This window comes from Ptychodera flava, chromosome 20 (assembly GCF_041260155.1).
Source record: "Ptychodera flava strain L36383 chromosome 20, AS_Pfla_20210202, whole genome shotgun sequence".
NCBI classification, from domain to species: Eukaryota; Metazoa; Hemichordata; class Enteropneusta; family Ptychoderidae; genus Ptychodera; species Ptychodera flava.
Genome location: NC_091947.1, coordinates 29083277 through 29102489, shown reverse-complemented (window position 1 = coordinate 29102489; position 19213 = coordinate 29083277). Strand labels below are relative to the sequence as shown.

Below are 19213 nucleotides of genomic sequence, written 5' to 3'. Positions count from 1 at the left end.
TCGACCACAAGAGAGAATATTCTGAAAATTCATATTTTGCATTCTAGAATGGTGCTTATTGAAATTATTTATGCCATTGTTATAAAAAACTGAAGAAATTTTCAGTACGTAAAAATTAAATAAGATTTTATAGAGAAATAAGCAATATTTCCAGAAGAAAAGTAAGTTGATGAATATTTATAAGTTCTATTCGCAAGGTACCCTGGATTACTTTTGTGCGCTTGCGCTGCAAATTCCGCGCCAAATCTAAACCCTACACAAAAACAAGCAAAATCAGCTGAACACTCGATAGGCATCTGTGACATCGTCCCGCAGGCACGAGCTTACTACAACTTATCATTTCTTCTCGACTTGATTCTTCTTCATTTAATCATGGCACCTGCAAGATCGAGAGACCACGACGAATGTGAGGTGTACAGGAACCGATCCCAGCACCGTGATCGTGTGAGAAGGGCTCAGAATCAGAGGTAATAACGCACCTTTGCATTGTCACTGACAATGTGAATTTTATTCGATGTCCACCAATCATAATATTATCAAATAATTCTATCTAAGGCTGCAACGCCGAAAGACCCAAAATTACTGTAGTTCGAGGGACTGCAAAACAGCATACGTTTTGACGAGCACGAAAATTGTTTTCTGAAAATCGAGATGTACCTACAGAGCAACGATCGATTCTTCCGGGTTGAAGCAAGCTTTCGCGCGTGTTTTCAACATGGCACTCTGAAGAACGCGGGAAATCTTTATTGACTAACTTAGATGATCATTTACCTCTATTTCGCGCCACATACACTCCAATGTCAAGTCTATTCTTATTCAAACAATCTTCCATAGTTACAGCCTTTCAAACAGCCAATTTTCATTGTTGAAGTGAAAATTGAACAGTGGTAAACAAAGCCATCAAGAATGGTGATTATTCCCTTCAGCATAGAAAAATCGCCGTTTAGAGCCACGTTACCATAGTGATACAAAATGTGATTTTTAGCAGATTTAAGAATTTAAAGGTCCCTGGCTGAGAAAGGTCTCGTCGATGCTCACAGAATGCACTGAAAGGTAACTGGTCGTTTCGGCACCAAGTCGTTTCGGCCCAAGTCGTTTCGGCCTCGCAATTTCCGGCCCAAAGTCGTTTCGGCACCACAACCCAAGACGTTTCGGCATCCCTGTTTCGATTTGTTTTCAAACTATTTAGTAATTGACTGACCGGTCATATTCGTAAGCGTGACCTTTGCGTTCTGACCAGTACTTTTCTGTGCATTTGTGTGACATTTGCCGTGCTGTTTTGGCACCGCTTTCAAACATATGCCGTGTCGGCGGCTATTGCATGCTAAAACTTGTGTCACAGATTTGAAAATGATATTAACTTTTTTTTTTTAGGGTCTCTTACTATGTTCTCACAAAGTGAAGCACGATGTAGCCTACATGAATGTTATTTGACACTACTTTTTAGTGCTTGGATGTGCAACATTACGCTCCAGCACTATAGTTCCCTCAGATAGCCCTGAGCAGTTCCGAAACGTCTTGGGTCGCGGTGCCGAAACGACTTGGGGCCTGAAATCGAGAGGCCGAAACGTCTTGGGCCGAAACGACTTGGTGCCGAAACGTCTAGAAACCCACTGAAAGATTTTGTTGATGTCAATGGGGGACTTGAAAATTAGCTGACATCATGGAGCTAAGCTCACTCCATGCTGACACTTGCTTGGCATAAGCTCATATTCCCATAGCATAGCACACTTATTATAAATGGATCTGCCAAATTTAACCGAAATAAGTGAAAACTGTTTTTCTCATACAAATCTGAACTACCAGTGGAAATATTGCATGATGATAAAAAAAATGAAAACTGACAGACAAAAGAAATTCTGCAATGTCCATCAGATACCAAAAGTAAACAGTGATAAAATTCTTACCTCGTACATGATTAAAATGATTAACAATCATCTTTTCTATAAATTATTTGAATTCAGCGATGCAGCTTCATTATGTTCAATATTCTATTTGCACTTAAAGGCAACAGACATATCTTTAATACCAGGTCAACCTAAAGCAGAAAAATGCTGATTAAAAGGCAATTTATTGAGATGTAGTCTGCTTCGCTTCCACTCTGTAGATTTAAATCTTGCAAGGCTCTGCAGCTCTCCAACTTGTTTTCAGAAGCGAGAATTTAATTAAGTATCACAAGTTTTTTTTAAAAAATTGCATTGTCTGACCTTCAGGATGTAACTTTGAATGGTATCCGTTTCTAGTTTTCAAATGCAAGTAATTTTATCAGAGAGTTTGATGTATTTTTGAAGTTCTGTTGGAGATGCTCATTCTCACCGGACTGATAGACCAGAATACGCCAGTTTTATAACTTATAACTGATTTATTTTCTTTTTCTTTTTCTTCAGAGATAGACATGATAAACAAAACCACGCAGATGATAAGACTGGAAGGGGACTCAGCCCACTGAGGAGTCCAAGGAGATATGACCGTGGCATTGACTTAAAAGCAGACTCCAGCAAAAGGTGAAGGTCTTTCCCATCGTCAACAAACATCAAAGATCTCATATTACCCCTGTATACAGTACTATGGTACACAAACTTTTGCCAGTGCATGAGCTGGGGAATGCATGTTTAACCATAGACGGTAGAGAAACACTACAGTCTATGGTTAAACCACAGATAAAGAAAAACTTGGGTTTACTCTAGTGTCGTACTCAATCAGATACTTCTATTCCTCATACCATGGAGGTAGAAACTACCTCCATGCTAATACTAATCATTTGCCATTCTATTGGTTCTCAATCACAAATGTTCAGTGTGCAGGAGTCGTCTTTCAGGGCTTACTTTTTTCAATTTTTCACTGTATTTTGTTGTCATTTTATTCTTTGAATATTTATCTGGGACCAACATATGGATACATAACATCACCCTAATTTTCTACCGTTGTTCCAAAGCTGCCTCATGAAAGAACCGTAGCATTATGACTGAAAAACAATCCGTCATGTTAATTACCAGCAATTGAGTGTTTCCCCGGGGTGAGTGTACAACACAATACCATACCAGAAAAAAGCTGGAATCACCAGGATTTTTTCCCAAGCCCTACTTGACACCTCAATAGACAACATGGAAAGTCCCTTTAAAGTCTCTAATCCCCCCAGACTTCTGACACATTCACTTAGCCGTTCCTATAGGTGATGCAGTCATCATTGATTTGCAAATTATAGTTGTTAAGATTCTATGGAAAACTTATTTACTGACAGGGGAAATACTTTTCATGCACTTCACTGAAAATTAGCTGAATGTGACAAAATGGCACTAGTCTGCAAAGTGTCTGCAGTTTATTTGGACAAAGCTTTTAGTTCCTGGAGAGCTTGTTGGTTTTGTAAATGTGTAGACTGTTGCTAGGTGTGATTTAAGTTTTGAAGGTAACCGTGTCCAACATTTCTTTGCAAATTGAAAAAGCCACTAAAAGGTTCATTAAGATTTGAGAGATTGGGCTCATTTTAACAAAATTCTTGTAGATTCAATACACATTTGAACTCAGATCTATTGCATGTGAAGGGGTTTTGTCAAGAGGTAGCAGAAATCAATAAAACAAAATAGTACATGCACTTTAACCCTTTCACCACCATGGTTTGTCCCAAATCCATTGTTTTCTATGGTAAAGTTGGACCTGTATACAGGGAACTGGGGGTGAAAGGGTTAAAAACTTATTTTTCAAGAACTAATCCATGTTTTAAGCTTTCCATTTCACACATATCTTGGTTAAAGATTGAACTTGTATGCGTTTTATTTTCAGCTTGCATAGTGTGTGCATTTGCCTTGAAATTTACTACAGAAAGGTAACATAAACGTGCAGTGTGCACCCGAGTGTCTCGAGCCCCACTTGACACCTTGATAGACAAAATGGAAATTCCCTTTGTAAAAAGTGATGCCTTGATGCTGACCAGGTTAGAGTTCATTAATAAGCTATTGCAAGTTGTTCTCCTGGTCATCCCATGCAGGGCCCTCTTTCTGGGAATTTTGTATAGACTGTATGGCTACAGGGTAAGATTACATGTAATTAAGGGTATGACTGCAGAGTATTATGCTTCCTAATTAATCTCGCACAACATGTGCCACCATACGTATCCATCTTTAGTATTTCACGATTTCTTTCTGAATGACGCCAGTTTGTTTATTTTGATTTTAAGCGAAAAATTAAAACTTAAAATTTTGATATATAACATGGTCAAATGTAGGATGGTCAGTCAGAAAACCAGAATGTGCTAGTTTTTCAACATGCACGGTGCCACTGTCACTGTGGAGTGACCGAGACATGACGGTGCATGTGCTGGTCTGGTGTTCTACCTACACTGAGAGGTAACACAGCTGTGTAGTGTGGCATACACCTGGATATTTCAAGTCCTGGGTTTATATTATCTCCGTATTCCAGCATACAGTCTTGAAAGTCAAAAGAGAATATGATAGCAGCTTTGAAAATTTTCCCACTGCAGAAATTTGTACATCTGGCGTGAAGTACCCGTTATCAGAGTGTTCATAATCACAAGATTCACTGAACCATCAACAACTATGGTTCTAGGAGGTAAATTAGGTCTGGTTATCAGAAAATCAACATTTTACATGTAACACCAATCAGTATTCATAGCATCTATCCACATGCTGTTTATTCCTTGCTGTGTAAGATTGTTCATTTGATTAAAATCTTTTACATCCTGTACGCCATGAATATTGAATTTAAACTAATTGTAGTAAGGTAGGATAAAAAGCTAAAAATTGGCTGTTGACAGGTTATCTTTTAGCAAAGACTGCTTCATGTGTGAAGTTAGATAATGTACTTCCTGTGAGCTATTACAGGGGGTGTTGATGAGGGGTGGAGTTTGGTTTTGATGCATCCAGGTTCTCAGAATGGAACATACTTGTCACCAGTAGAATTCACACCAGGGAGCTCCTTGTTCTGACTTTCACCGTTGCCACAGTTCTGTCAACAAGAGTGATTGTTTCAACTCAAAACTAGCTCTCTAATGAAAATTTTGTACAGGAAGTGTCAAGTTCTTGGTTCAAATTTAGTAGGTGTATGTTGACATTCTAAAATTAAGGTTTGCATACAGTATTTCCATCCAATTGTATTTCCTTTGCTATTTATTGGTCAGGTCATAGAAAGAACTTTAACAGTAGAATGGACAACTGGTATGATCTATTTCCAGCAGTTTTCTAGAAGAATTGCCACTCAGATATCTCATTGAGTCCCTCTTACAATTCCTGTGGTAGGTGTTATACATACTGGCATTGTTAGAGGAATTTGAATAATCATTCAGATTCCAGGCCATACATACTCTTACAAAGCCAAATACCCCTTCTTGCAAGGCTGCTACCATAGAGGTACACATACTGTAATGAAAGCATTGAATGTTTTAAGGTAGGATGTGTCTCAGGGACAGATATTTGGACTAAAACTTTTAATGTTCCTTGTTTGACTATCATTTGTAGGGGCTAAATTTGAAGCTCATGGTGAACCTTACATTTCCAGCGGCTTATTGTTGTGAAAATAACAAAACGTTATTTTTCCCAATAGTTGACACAGGGTTGGCGGCCATTTTGAATTTCAAGTCTGTGAATATTGGCCGATTTGTTTCTCTAGTACCCTAAATTTTGCACTGTGACTTCTGTTTTTTATTCTTGATTTTGAAAGTAAATGGTTAGAGTTTCTATATAGAAACTTTTAACAAAAGTTTAAGTCATTCAATTTGGAGACACATACTACCTTAATGGAATTAATGACCTATGCAACTTGTGGACTCCGAACAAAACAAAACAATATATTTACTGCTTAGAAAAACGAACATGTTTATGCCTCTCAGAGCATGTTGAAGTGGTTTTGCTGTACTTTTACAGTGTTTTGGCAGAGGTTGCAAAATATTGTAACACATGATTGGCAATCTTTGTCAATTATTAAGTTAAATTGCATCAGGAGTCAAGTGGCGGAAAAAGATCTTGGGAGCCGCGGCGACAGGTACCAGTTTATTGCCTTGAACAAAAAGCATGTTACACCAGATAAGAAGAAATTCAACTGAAACTTTATTCAACTCATTGTGTAGAATTATTGTGTTAAGACAAAAGCTTACATATAATGCAATTTAAATATTGCAGTAATACCTTGACAGTGTAAACTTTTAAGTTATGTTTTTCAAGTGCTTGTTCTTTTGAAGTATATTTACGGACCTTGCAAATACACAATGTGCATATTGTGTCCATTTTCAACTTCTTAACTTAAAGCGTACATTTTATTCATTTTTTTCTAATGTCGACTGAGAATTAGTTTGCCAACAAGTGAGTGGTAACACTTATAAATTTAATCCTCAATTTAAAACTTGAAAAAGTGATGAAATTCATAACTTCACATGATTTGCATGACAGCTTGGTGCTGTAAAGCTCTTTGGTATGACCATTTAATCGTCTTGATTGTATCAGTTGCTGGACAGTTTGGTCAAAAATAGGGAAGTGTATGTATGTTTTTACACAAACACCTGTTATACAAGCCATGATTTTTCCGATGAGTGGCTGTGGTCAGTCAAAATGGGGAAGTCAGCCATGCTTTGTTAACCTTTGACTGCTTTGAGGCAAAAACCACCTGTTGTTACACCCGGCATGTTTACACTTGTGTGTCAGTGTCTAGGAGTATTTTTTGACCCGAAAAATGTTGAATCAATGATTTTATTGTCTACTTTTTAAGTGATGTCTGGGCATCTATCCAACTTTGACACCTTGAGTTCCAGTCCAGTGGTTCATCATGAATAATTCTGTCATTTTCTGTTCCGTGTGAGAAGTCTAGCGTATCCTCCACAATATCCAATACAACCTGTTCTCTGCAAACTGTAGTTTTGACTTAGTTGTGTGACTTTGTACAGACATGTACATTCAAGTAATCTATACAGCATTGCTATGTACAACTCTTTTGTCAACCAACTCTCGACTACACATAGGCTATAGACAGGTAGGCCAATAGTAAATGTTTGACTTGTCCAAATTTTGTCCACTAGTGGACAATTGACTTGTCTAAATTTAGTTTGATTTCTATTTCTTAACAGGTAGTAGGTTTCTCGGTGAATGTCTTGATTTCAGCAACCTGTTGTTTATATAACAAATGCGAGAAAATGGCAAGATAAAAGTTTATCTACTCGTACTCTAAAAGTTGCTCATACATCAAGTTTTTACAATACATTTTGTACTCTGCAATTAGTGGTAAAAGCCTGGTTTTCAAATACACCAGCTATTCATAGATCACTTGTTCCAATCTCCACATTGAAGTTTCTGGATTTTATTCACTGATAAACACTTCATCTAGCCCTCCTAGTAAGCCGTATTGATAGTCAAGGGGGTCAAAGGCCAATGACCCCTTTGATCAAACCATTTGATTGAATTTGCAATCCCAATTATTTTTGTTGCATGCTTTAACATGCTGGTTAACTGTCCAAAAGTGTTTTTTCTTGTAAAACTAAACTTTTGGAATTTGAATCAATGTTTTGCCTAAGTCAGAGATTGTGATAAGTGCACCAAGATCAAACTTGTACTGCTTAATATAAGGAAAGGTCCCAACCACATTAGATCATCATTACCAGGATTTCTTGGGCCATCACATAGTGACCATGAATCAGTACCAGGATTTCTTGGGCCATCACATAGTGACCATGAATCAGTACCAGGATTTCTTGGGCCATCACATAGTGACCATGAATCAGTACCAGGATTTCTTGGGCCATCACATAGTGACCATGAATCAGTACCAGGATTTCTTGGGCCATCACATAGTGACCATGAATCAGTACCAGGATTTCTTGGGCCATCACATAGTGACCATGAATCAGAATCTCCATGCCTCCACATTCCAATTGTAAATTATAAACCTAACATGGCAAAAAAGGAATTATTTTGGTTTCTTGTTTCATCAAAAAAGACTGAGGTAATTTTTAATCGAGAATTTTCCTACATCTTCACAGTCAAACTATCATGGGTTAATATAAACGTGATCAGTTTGTCTGACAGCAGATTTAGAAAGTACAAAATTCATGCAAAAGATGGTCTTTTTATTCTGACCATTGTTTCAACAACTGGAGAATTTGCCCAAATGTCACATTATTGATCATCAAAGTTGAGCAAATCCACTGATCTGAGGTTGTGTACAATCAGGATTTTTCATAAGGATTACTAATCCGCTGGTATTGTATGTGAGTGTAAAATCTTATATCTGACAGATCTCTGCGACTTGATATAGGTTACAGAGCTTTGTAATTCAATTTGATACTTGCACTTGTCCAGGCACCTTCCAATTAGCTCACAACTGACGTGAATTATCATTCATAGCGGCTGATTCCTTCCCTTCCTGTAACACCAATCAGCTTTTCTCCTCCCTTTGTGTTTATTCAGGAATAAAGTTTTCTCTGTTTCTTTCTAATGTCCTCTGACAATGCACACTGTGTCCTGTATATCATTAGGGTTAATGATCTGCCAACTTCATTACCTGTTGGTTGTTCAGTCAGTGAATTCATTGATCATTTGTTCATTTCCTGGCTTTAGAAAGTCATAATGTATGGTTTAATCATCCATTTCTTCATGCACACAAAAAAGGCCAAAAAACTTCATAAAGACCCGGAGAAGTGCAGTATGTGTTCCAGTTTCCCATTGATCTAGGATTTATAGTTTTGTACAAAATGAAATTTAAGAAGGTAGAGACACAGGGATTTACATGGCATGTAGTGGCAGGTTTGTAATTTGAATTCAGCTGCAATTGCCAACAAATAAATGTTAGTTTGGAAGGAACAAAAAATGCAGCTGTTTCTCTCAACAAAATTGTGTTAAAACTATTTCAAGTTCTGTCACCTTTCACTCTCTGTTGTTCAATAATGGTTCCAACTCCAGGCTCCTCAGTAGGTCCAGTAACGCATATCTTACTCTGAATGGCCTCTGTCAACAAATTCTTGAACTGACTGCAGGAAGTAAGGCTATTTTGACCATTTTTTATAGCTACTGTACAATTCATTTCTTTCAGAAATTAAATGCATGTCTTATGATCTCCAAGAGATGTATGATATTGAATTTTATGATTGCTATTACTTTTCCTAGATTCACTACAAGGTACACCATGAAGTGCACCCATACCCTCCATGGAAAGACCACTACCACATAGTGGTCACATTTTCTTGGTTCCTTGTGTGACCTAAAAACACCGGTTTGACCGAAGCTTGTAGCTTGACCAACTCTGTAACATTGAAAGTCAAAATTAACAACAGCATGCAAGTGATATATCAATGTCATAGAATGCTGCTGATGATGTTTTTTGAATAAAAAAAAAGAAAAACAAATAGTACTGTGTTTGGTATACTTTCTCTACCTGAGAGTTGCCACCTGAGGAGACCTCATAAGAATCTGTGATCTTTTACAGTGTGGAATCATGGTCACGGCCATTGAATTGTTCGTATTATTGATTTCCTTTTTCAGTAAAGGCATTTAATAGCTCGAAACAGTCAAATCTCATCAAGACTTCCCCTCTTGGGTTATTTTGTCAATTCTTTTGTCAGTTTGTTTGATCATCGTGGTCGGGCTTGACAGATCATTTAGTCATTTATTACCATAGAGAGGCTCATAGCCTTTTATCGGCATGTAACTTCATAGGTTTTATTAGCAGTAAGGCTGATGTTACCATGTGCATGATAACATTGTACCCCCAGGAGGTGTATCATTATGGTACAGGGACATTCTTTGCTTTTTATAGGACAATCACAAAGTGCTAAGGTGGAAGGTTTTGTTCTGGTCGTTTGCCCATGAGAGCAATTGCTTGCCATGATACACCTTCATGGCTTTGATAGTGAGATTTTTGAAGAAGTGTCAATGCACTATCATGACTTCAAGTTCCATTGTAAATTTTCTGATGCAGGGGAAATATTCCTTTGAGATTGTGTCTCTATATGGTGCACCAATCTGTGAAGGTACTGTTTTCAATGCGCAGAAGTGATTTCAAAATTTCGATAATGTTCATAATTTCACCTTTTTCTCTTTTCATACATTGTAGGGCCCTGGGGGTGAATGGAAAAGTTTATATTGTTACAATGAGATGCTTTGTAGTTTGGTGATGGACAGAGTTTCTTCAAATCATTACATTTAAATATAGCATACTGGCCTGAAGCCAAATTCAGTTCTAACTTTGGGTTATTTTTTTTAATCCAAACTGACATGAAAAGTTGAGGACGTTCTGCAAAAAGACTGCACTACATATCAACAATAAAATACTTACAACTATGTTTCGTTTCACAGGCATTCACACCGCTTCTCTTCTGAAAGACGGTCTGCATGGAAGACTGTGGAGGGGACCAAATCAGAATTGAATTTCTTCGCCAACACTGAAGAATTTCCATCACTTAGTGAAGCTTCCTTCAAGTAAGCCTCAAACTTACCAGTATTTCATCAAACTTTGAAAAATCATGTTTGCAATTTCATAAAACAAATCTAAATCTTTCTCCAATACAATGAAAACAGATAGACAAGTTATAAAATTTTTTGCATTTACAAACACAATGCACATGTAGGATGTTAGAAATACAGATTCTAACATCGTACATTCACACAATTCTGTTTGTTAACCACCATAATGAATTTCACATACACACAGTGCAGTGTGCTAGGGTTGGTTAAACCATGACCAATGTTTTGGAACCTTTACTATTTCTGCCATCTGCTTCATAACCAAGAGCAGGCTTGGTAACAAAAGTACGGGCATGAATTAAAACTACTGAATCTTTCACTCTTAGCCACCAAAAAATTGGTCATTCTTTACATGAAATGTCCAAATATGCAGCAGTTTGAGTCATTGACTAAGATACTAAGCGAATTGTGTACAGATAAGATCAGACAGTTTTCTTCTCTAAAAGTTTCCTTTCCTGAAATCAGCTGCTAAATTGATTTCTTGTTTTCTCTACACTGCCAAACAGATACACACCAGAAGGTCCAAGAGCCTTGAGCAGGACCAGTGAAAACAAAAGCAGTGGTTCTAAGCCGAGCACTGACTGGGGAACTATGGTGGAGGAATATGAAGCGCAGAATCAAATAGCCAAGAGAAAACTAGTCTTAGCAGACAAAACTGAAAGGTAAGTGACAACAGCATGAAAGAACACCTGTGTTTCCTCTGGCTTCTAAAATTTTTTAGTAAATTTACGAATTGGGTATTGAAACTTTTCATAAATTTTGAAATTCATAAGTAAACTTAACTGTTCCAATATGGAACATCATTCAATCAAATTCAAATTAAGTACAACATGTGCTTAGACAGAACTATTTTGAGGTTTGGGGGCCTTCAGCTCTCAATCAACTAGCTGCTTCCTTGCATTCGTATATTTACGAATCAACAATGAAAAATTAGTAAATCATCTAAAAAATTAGTAATTTTACGAATTTGAGAGTGGCAGAGGAAACACAGAACACTCTGTAACTATCTATCTATCTATCTAGCAAATTTGTATAGCGCCAAATTTCCAAAGATAAACAATGCTCAGTGGCGCTGGCTTTAGAAGTTGGTATTGATCTTTGGGAAAAAAATAAAAGTTTCTATGACCGTTTGTCTGTGACAGGTAACATTGGAAGGGAGGAGAAATCATAACATGATGTCATATTATGTTTCTAGTCCAGTTTGGTGCAAATTCTGCCTATAATGTATACATGTACAGCAGAATATTGTAATTCTAGTTTTCTATCCTTTTTGAATTCCAAGTTCAACTGTTATGTTTGTGCTAATAAAACAAAACAATACATTTTAGAAACTGCAACCCTCTCTCGTGAAAAGAACCTTTTATTTTAACTTTGCTAAAAATGCCCAAGTACTGAAGATGATTTTATCATCTTTGCAGTGTTCGAGATGGCAGTAAATTCCTTTCTGTGTAACAGAGTAACATGTCGTTGATGAGAACTATTGTTTCTTTTGATTACTTTAATGACAGTGCAATTATCTCCTTAAGAGCAGTAAACTTGCAAATTATGGAGTTTGAAAGTTGTTTCAAATTTTTTGGTTATTTTACAGTTTGTAATCTTTAGAATGGAACAATGGAAATATCCAGCAGATAGAAGAAAGCCAAAGGGTGAAAATTGAGTATAGAAATGGAAAGAATTGCTTTATCGGTCAGCTGGCTGAATATCAAAAAACCTGGTTTTGATTGTTTTGTTTTTTGTTTTATTGGTGACAGAGAAAATCGGCAGGGAACGAAGCCCAAGAGACCAACAGAAACCGATGAAGAAGTGTTAGCACGTAGACAAAAACAAATAGACTACGGCAAGAACACAGCTGCCTATTGGACCTATGTGAAACAACTGCCAAGGTAACTGCGGTTTGATAATTTTGATTCTGACTAAGACTTAATTCATTGTCAATCAGTAAAGTCAGCTTACTGTGGCATATTTCTAAGCTGATTTATCCAATTTTCATGATGATCAAGCTGATCTACGGAGGGGGAACATGTGGTAAAATGGAACAACAGTTTGTGACCTGACTCGCAGTGGATTTGATTTTTCTTTACTTAAAAAGCATTTTTGTGACCATGTCATATCTATTTGAAGATTCTGCTGATGTATCATAGCAATTATTTTGACGATAACAGTTTTTGTAATTCAGGATTTTAAGATACACAACTAAATGGTTGTGAATGGAGTGGCTCTCCTACTCATCTTTATTTCAAGCAAAGTCCCTCCACAAACTATTGGAGGGACCGTGTTTCAAGTTACAGTTGTACAAATATATTGATGCATAAATAATTCTACCAAGCAATCACTCTGTCTTGCGTGATTACATCAACCAATCATATTTCATGATCTTTTCCAAACATTAGCATACCTTTGGACTTAGGAGATTTTTTAACTCTGTGTCAATTTAGGAATTTTTACAAATTTCCTTGGGTAGGCCCTTTACAATGTATATACCTTGGTAAAGTTTAAAATGTTAAAAACAATAGGTGTTTCAAACTGGCTGAGAGGGTGCACTACCAGACACAAACTGCAGCATCGCAAATCTTACAACTTCATTTTTCGTTTCTAGATCGAAGAGGTCAAAGCATCATCCAAAAACACCGAGCAAATATCAAGTGTGCAGCCGACGATCATTTGATGCACAGGTTAAAAACTGGAAGAAACAACTTCACCTGTTCACTGAAAATCCAGATGCTTCCGGTACAACTTCTACTCATGCAGCTGGAGGTGGAAGGTTGGTATTGAAAATGACTTTGTAGAAAATTTAACTGATTATCAAAAATTTCTGATAGAGGTTAACCCTTTTCCTGCCAAGTCCATATTTCACCACCAGGTCAAGATGGTTAAAATAAATGAAACACAACATATTCCATATGGTGCATTTTAACACAATACTGTACATTTGAAAGCTGTTGAAAACATAAATACTGTAAACTTGATTTTTTTGGACTAAAGATGTCATAACAGAGAAAGCCAAGTGGGTGAAAATACGTCATATTTTGGCTCAATACCACTTTTTACTGACTTGGCTGATGGGGAAGTGATACTGTCTGGCAGGAAAAGGGTTAAGGAAAAACATCCTTGTCTAGAAATATGTTTATATCGAAGTTTTGATAATACTCATGTAGGTTCTGTTCATGTGTATTTTTCAGATTTATATCTTGTGTTAATATCTGACTTTGAGAATTTGTTGCAAAATTGTCTGAATAAGTGAGTTTTCCATTCAACAAAAAATTTGTGGTAAATTTGAAAACAAGTTTTATTAGTGTGTTGTGCTTATAGGCACAAGATATTCATCAACCCACCTTTTATAACATTTCGCAATGGTGATCAAATCAACCAACAAAAGCTGATGGGCTAGTATAGTAGTTCTGAGCTTCTACCAGTCCAGTGGAATTGTTAATTGTTCAGCTGGTGACTTGCATGTTGATTAGTTGGCTCTGGGAAACTTAGGCTGAGCTAGTTATTTTGTTTGGCTGCTTGCTTGCTAGTTTGCAGATATGATAATGATTTGCTCACCTCAAAAATTCTAGGGCTTACAACACCATTGTTAATCGTATCTTTGAAGACAAAGCCGACAAAAAGCCATGCAATTTGTGCTTTACTGTTTGATCACGTCAGAATTTTAAATGTTCCTTCATTTCACTAAACTGCTGTATGTTTCAATGTTTTTTTTTCCTTGTTTGACAGAATTGATCTACTGTTTAGTGACACATCCTCTGAAAGTACAGAATCTGTTGAGATGGAAACCAGAATGGACGTCGACGGCAACGACATTGACACAGCTGATTACCCCACACCACCAAACTCACAGGAAGATGCACATCCTACAGAGGTGACCCCATACCAGACCAGCGATCCAAACCAGAATCTTCCATGGTCCGATCCCAATAACGTAATGAACACTCTAATGGCAGCATGCCAAGTAACAAATAATTCCATTGTGTACGATTACAAACACGGAATGGACAATTTCCCGCTGCCAACGAAGTCTGCGCAAATTATATCTGATAATCATGCCAAAAACTTCATGGATGAGTTTGACCTGGATGAATGTTTGAGAAAAGATGAAGATGCTGACAACTTCAATCTATGAGTTCATGTCAAAATTTGTGATAAAATTCTGGTAAACTGAAAGATGTATGCATCTTCAAAAGTACTTATATAGTTTTAGCGATTTTCTGAAGCAAAGAAGTGTTGAACTGTTAACATGTCCACTTCATGGGTGGAGGGGATGAAATTGACAATACAACACTTTTGTACCTCAAATAGAAATAGAACAACACTACCTAGTCAGCCAAGGATGCAGGTTAGGTGATAATGATACCTGAAATTATTCTGATGTTAATAACTTTAGTGCAATGAATGCATAAAATCAAAGTGCAGATAATTGCATAGCACTTGTCAAGACAATCCATTCTGTGCTGTTGACATATCACCACATTCATCACATCGTCAGTGTGAATGTACTTTTATAAGTTCAGTGATATGCGTCGTAAAGTTTGAAGTCTCATTGCTTTGCGAGCAAGAATATTTGGTAGAAAGTTGTCTCATGGCAGCAATTCAAATTGAACTCCAAATACTTTCCTGTGAATTCAAGTTGACAGTTTAATTATTATGTTCATAGATTGATTTTCATTGGGACTTGAAATATAAAGTTTTTGCTGTTTTTAACTTGACATAAATTATCTTAAATCTTGATGTTCCGATATTTGCAGAGCTTGTCCTGAAATAAATTTTCAAAAAAAGTTCAGTTTTCAGCTGTGAAGTTATTGACAGTCAATTGCGTTCATAGTAAAGATATTCAAAAGCTCCTTCAGCTTCCATCACTCGAGCAGTTCACATAGATCATAATATCACTTTTGTAAATAATTATTATTTTATTTTAACATTCACAATTCTTGTGTTGCTTTCAAACTTTATGCATTAAAAACCATAACCAATATGTGAAACATGAAGGCTGGTAACATTTATGTAACACATTCTTTGATTTGATCATCATCAGTGCAGAAATTACTGTGTATAACCTAATATGGAAAAGATGGCTGATTGGTTGGTTCATAGTCTGTTGTCATGACCACAACCAATCAAAACACTTTTAAATGTCCATGCAGGTCATTGAAAAAGAGAGGTGGGAGAAAATCCTTTATAAATCTAAAAGTCTTGAACCACAATAGTAAATATTTTGTTCCATTGGTCTACATTATCAAGTTGCATAATACCAAGGGCTAGCAAGCAGTGGTCATTAGACCTACCTGAATATTGATGATGTGGACAATAGACAAGAAAATAAACTTGCGTTTATTTTTCACCTATGCAAGAAAATAGAAAATTTTCACTGAAGCCTTTAGAGATTTCATTTGATTGTGAACTGATATGAACTGCCAGTATGAAGTCCTTGAACCTGTAGCATTTCAGAGGACTATTTATTCTGTAACATAGTTTTCAGTTTTAATTTTTTTTTACAAAAGGTTTTAAAATTTTTATGAAACAAATGTTATAAAACTAGAGTTAATGATTAATATTAATATTTTAGAATCAAACAGAATAATCATACCAAAGATTATTTGTTAATTTTTTTATGAGAACAATGACTGTGAGATTATGTTTTTTCAGTTTTAATATTTGAAATACATGGAAAACTGATAAAAAGGCAATGTAATATTGATGTCTACCTCAATTACTTGCAAGATTCAGATTCAGTGTTTTTTTATTCCAGTTTCAGCGGTGCTAGAAGTACCAGATATAGTTTCCAATGCACATGCCATGTCTTTTGGTTTCACATACTTCATACCTCCTAGTATTACATTGACAAATCTCCCAGTATTCTATATGCCAGCACTATTTAATTGCATGAAGTGCTTTTTTTAAGGGCAGGGCTTCAGTACACAGGTCAATAGCTCATAAATTATGGGTAATTATTTATTTTTCACCGTCTCTCATATATTAGCCAAATGACTGAACTGGCCCAGTGACCTCAACAAAAATGCTTGAAATGTGCATTGTTTTTAACAAATGAACCTTTTACTTAATTTTGTGACATTTCGATACGCATGTATTGTGTACAAATGAAAATGTGTATGTACATCATATGAATTCGCCATCTTATTCCATATTGTTTACAAAATAATTTGGGTTTTGCATCTCCATGTACACGCGTACACTGCGCATGTCAAGGCAGGGTATAAATTTATGCTTCATCCAATAGACATAACGTTGTGCTGAAAATGTATCAGTGTGATGGAACATAGGGCTCTAATTTCTGGGTCAACGAGTATCACATGAAATTTGGCATTTCATATTACATCAGCTCCAGTGTATTCAAGTGGTGTACATTTCACGATACACATGTTGACTTTCACATCAGGCAATGCACATCTGGTACAACATGGGTAGGGCAGGTCAGTCTGTCACAAATCAGCACTTCAATATGTCACAAAGGTTGCATTGTAAAACTGATGATCAACTGCTGTTCAATTTGACACAGTTCTGCGGGGTATCTTTTTGATTTTTATCTTAGCCCTTTCACCCTCAGTTCCCTGTTGCAGGTCCAACTTTACCATAGAAAACAATGGATTTGGGACAAACCATGGTGGTGAAAGGGTTAAGGAAGCACCTTGGGGCTAATAGACTGTCACTTAAAGTATTGAGACTAACATTCTTCTGGTGTGAAATCACCAAAAACAAATGTTCTAGTTCATTGCCACTCCCTGTACTTTCCAAAAATTGGAAGTGTGGATTCAGGCATATAACACAAATCAGTACGACTTTGTTGAAAGCGTCAAGTATTGTACTTTACTTTGATTAGATTTTGCTTGGTTTTCACCACTTTTAACCAGTTCAATAAGTCGTTCATGCGTTGACGGTTTGTAAAAATTTCTGAACAAAGCTCACTGTACAGTGTAAACATTGAAAGGAATAAAAATTTTGTTATTTAAAAATTATGTTAGTTTTTCTTCATTTACAATGTTCGGTGTTCTGAAACGTGTCTTTTGTCTTTTGCTTATTGACACTTTCATGCAATATTACAGTGTTGCAGCCAGGAATTTTAAGGGGACACTCTGTCCCACTACCATTTATGTCCCACTACCATTTATTTTGGGGGACATTTTGCACAACTTGCGGACAACATGCGTCAGTTGTCAATCAAATCTTGTATTATTTTGCAACAAATTAGTTTCACTGAACAAAATTCAAGCTACCAGGACTGTGTCGCTATGCTTGAATTTCAGGCAATTTGTAGGAGTATACCATATCTGCTGCCAATCAGAGCTCAAACTGACTACAGTCAAGCAAATTATGATATCAAGTGCAGCGTTTTACTTGTAATTACTTTCAATCATACCTAGCTCTGAAAGGACGTAGGTGTACGCCTCAAAATAATTATGCAAAACAAAGGTCATTGTCAGTATCAGATATTACTTTTAAACTAAATAAAACATGAGTACACCTGAGGTGACCCGCAGTAACCAAGAGTGCAGGACAACAGGCTCCGTTTTGGGGACATTGTCACAAGGGTGCATCCTGGCGGCAACACTGATATTATAATTTTAAAATTATCGTACAAGGCTACCATCTTGGAAAAGTTCATATTATGAAGCAAAGTATGGGGTTAGTAGTGATGTGGTAATCAGAAGAATTGACACTTGAAAACCAAACATGATCTAGTTGCAAGCACCATGGAAACTGGTTCCCTTTCAAAGGGAAAATTTCAAGTTGGCCAAGGCTTAGACTCAAGCGCCCTCTATGGTCAATTTTTTTCATTCCAGTAGCCTTACAGTCTGAACTATAGTTGGCGTGCTACCTGAGCAACATCAATTTTGTGAACGCACATTTACATGGCTGGAGCTATGTCACAATCAATGTATGTGATTTGTGACAATGTGCTTCTGTGGACTTTATGTAATGCTAAAATGGGGTGATGAATGTACTTAATATGCCCACATGGATGTCTTTTTTAAGAGAAACTCTGCATCAATGTAAAAATTCCACCAAAATAAATTGTCATTTCCATATACACCATTTTGCATCGAAATCAACAGTATAGAGACATCATTAAGATCACACAGAGATAACCATTGCTGGAAATGGTTGGACAATAAATTCTTGCATGTATTCATAGCGCCCTCTATAAATTGGGAAGGGGAGAACATGGCCATACCATTGCCTCTTTCACATACTTGTTGGGAGGGAATGTGGTGACAACTTCAGGAGGAAATACTGAATGGGTATTTTAAAATTACTAGCTAGGCCCTCTAGTTAAGTTCTGCAACTGACCCATGAAATGAAATGAGTTCTCATTGGAATTGCAGTAATGGTATATTTGGCACTCACACACTGTGACGTCACTAACATGCAACAGCTAAAAAAAATGTGGTAGACTGCTTCAATAAATGGACAGAGACATGATAATTAGATTTTTTCAGTAGTTTCAAAATTACCTACTTTTTTAAAGAAATGTAATAACATGTACAAACAGCTTACAGTCAAACCCGTATGTAATCACAACGGACCATGAAAATATGACCAGTGGGGTGACCTTTCTATAGAGGATGGCTGTGGCATTACTTTAGGTGTAGATGGCGTGTTGAGTGTTGAATTTAGGTAAAGATAACAAAAATAATAAAATTTCATAACATAAATCTGTTGAAAATCTTACTACATTCATTCATTTAGAGTCTGAAAGCTCATATGCAAATTGGTCAAAACATTCATTTCTTGCTTTCCAG

At 36.6% G+C, this 19213-nt stretch overlaps 1 protein-coding gene across 3 annotated transcripts; it reads left to right on the top strand.

Moving 5' to 3' along the window:
• Positions 1-237: 237 nt before the first annotated feature.
• Positions 238-17428, top strand: LOC139120532 (histone RNA hairpin-binding protein-like). 3 transcript variants are annotated; one of them, XM_070685005.1, is made up of 7 exons: positions 238-467; positions 2388-2504; positions 10290-10412; positions 10964-11119; positions 12209-12340; positions 13054-13218; positions 14175-17428. In XM_070685005.1, exons 1-7 carry the CDS (start codon positions 373-375, stop codon positions 14578-14580), a joined length of 1194 nt encoding a protein of 397 aa, XP_070541106.1. In that variant the 5' UTR covers positions 238-372; the 3' UTR covers positions 14581-17428. The 3 variants fall into 3 exon arrangements, with proteins under 3 accessions (XP_070541106.1, XP_070541105.1, XP_070541104.1); XM_070685004.1 differs by lacking the exons at positions 238-467; positions 2388-2504 and adding an exon at positions 4003-4028; XM_070685003.1 differs by lacking the exons at positions 238-467; positions 2388-2504 and adding an exon at positions 5363-5400.
• The last annotated feature ends 1785 nt before the right edge of the window (positions 17429-19213 follow it).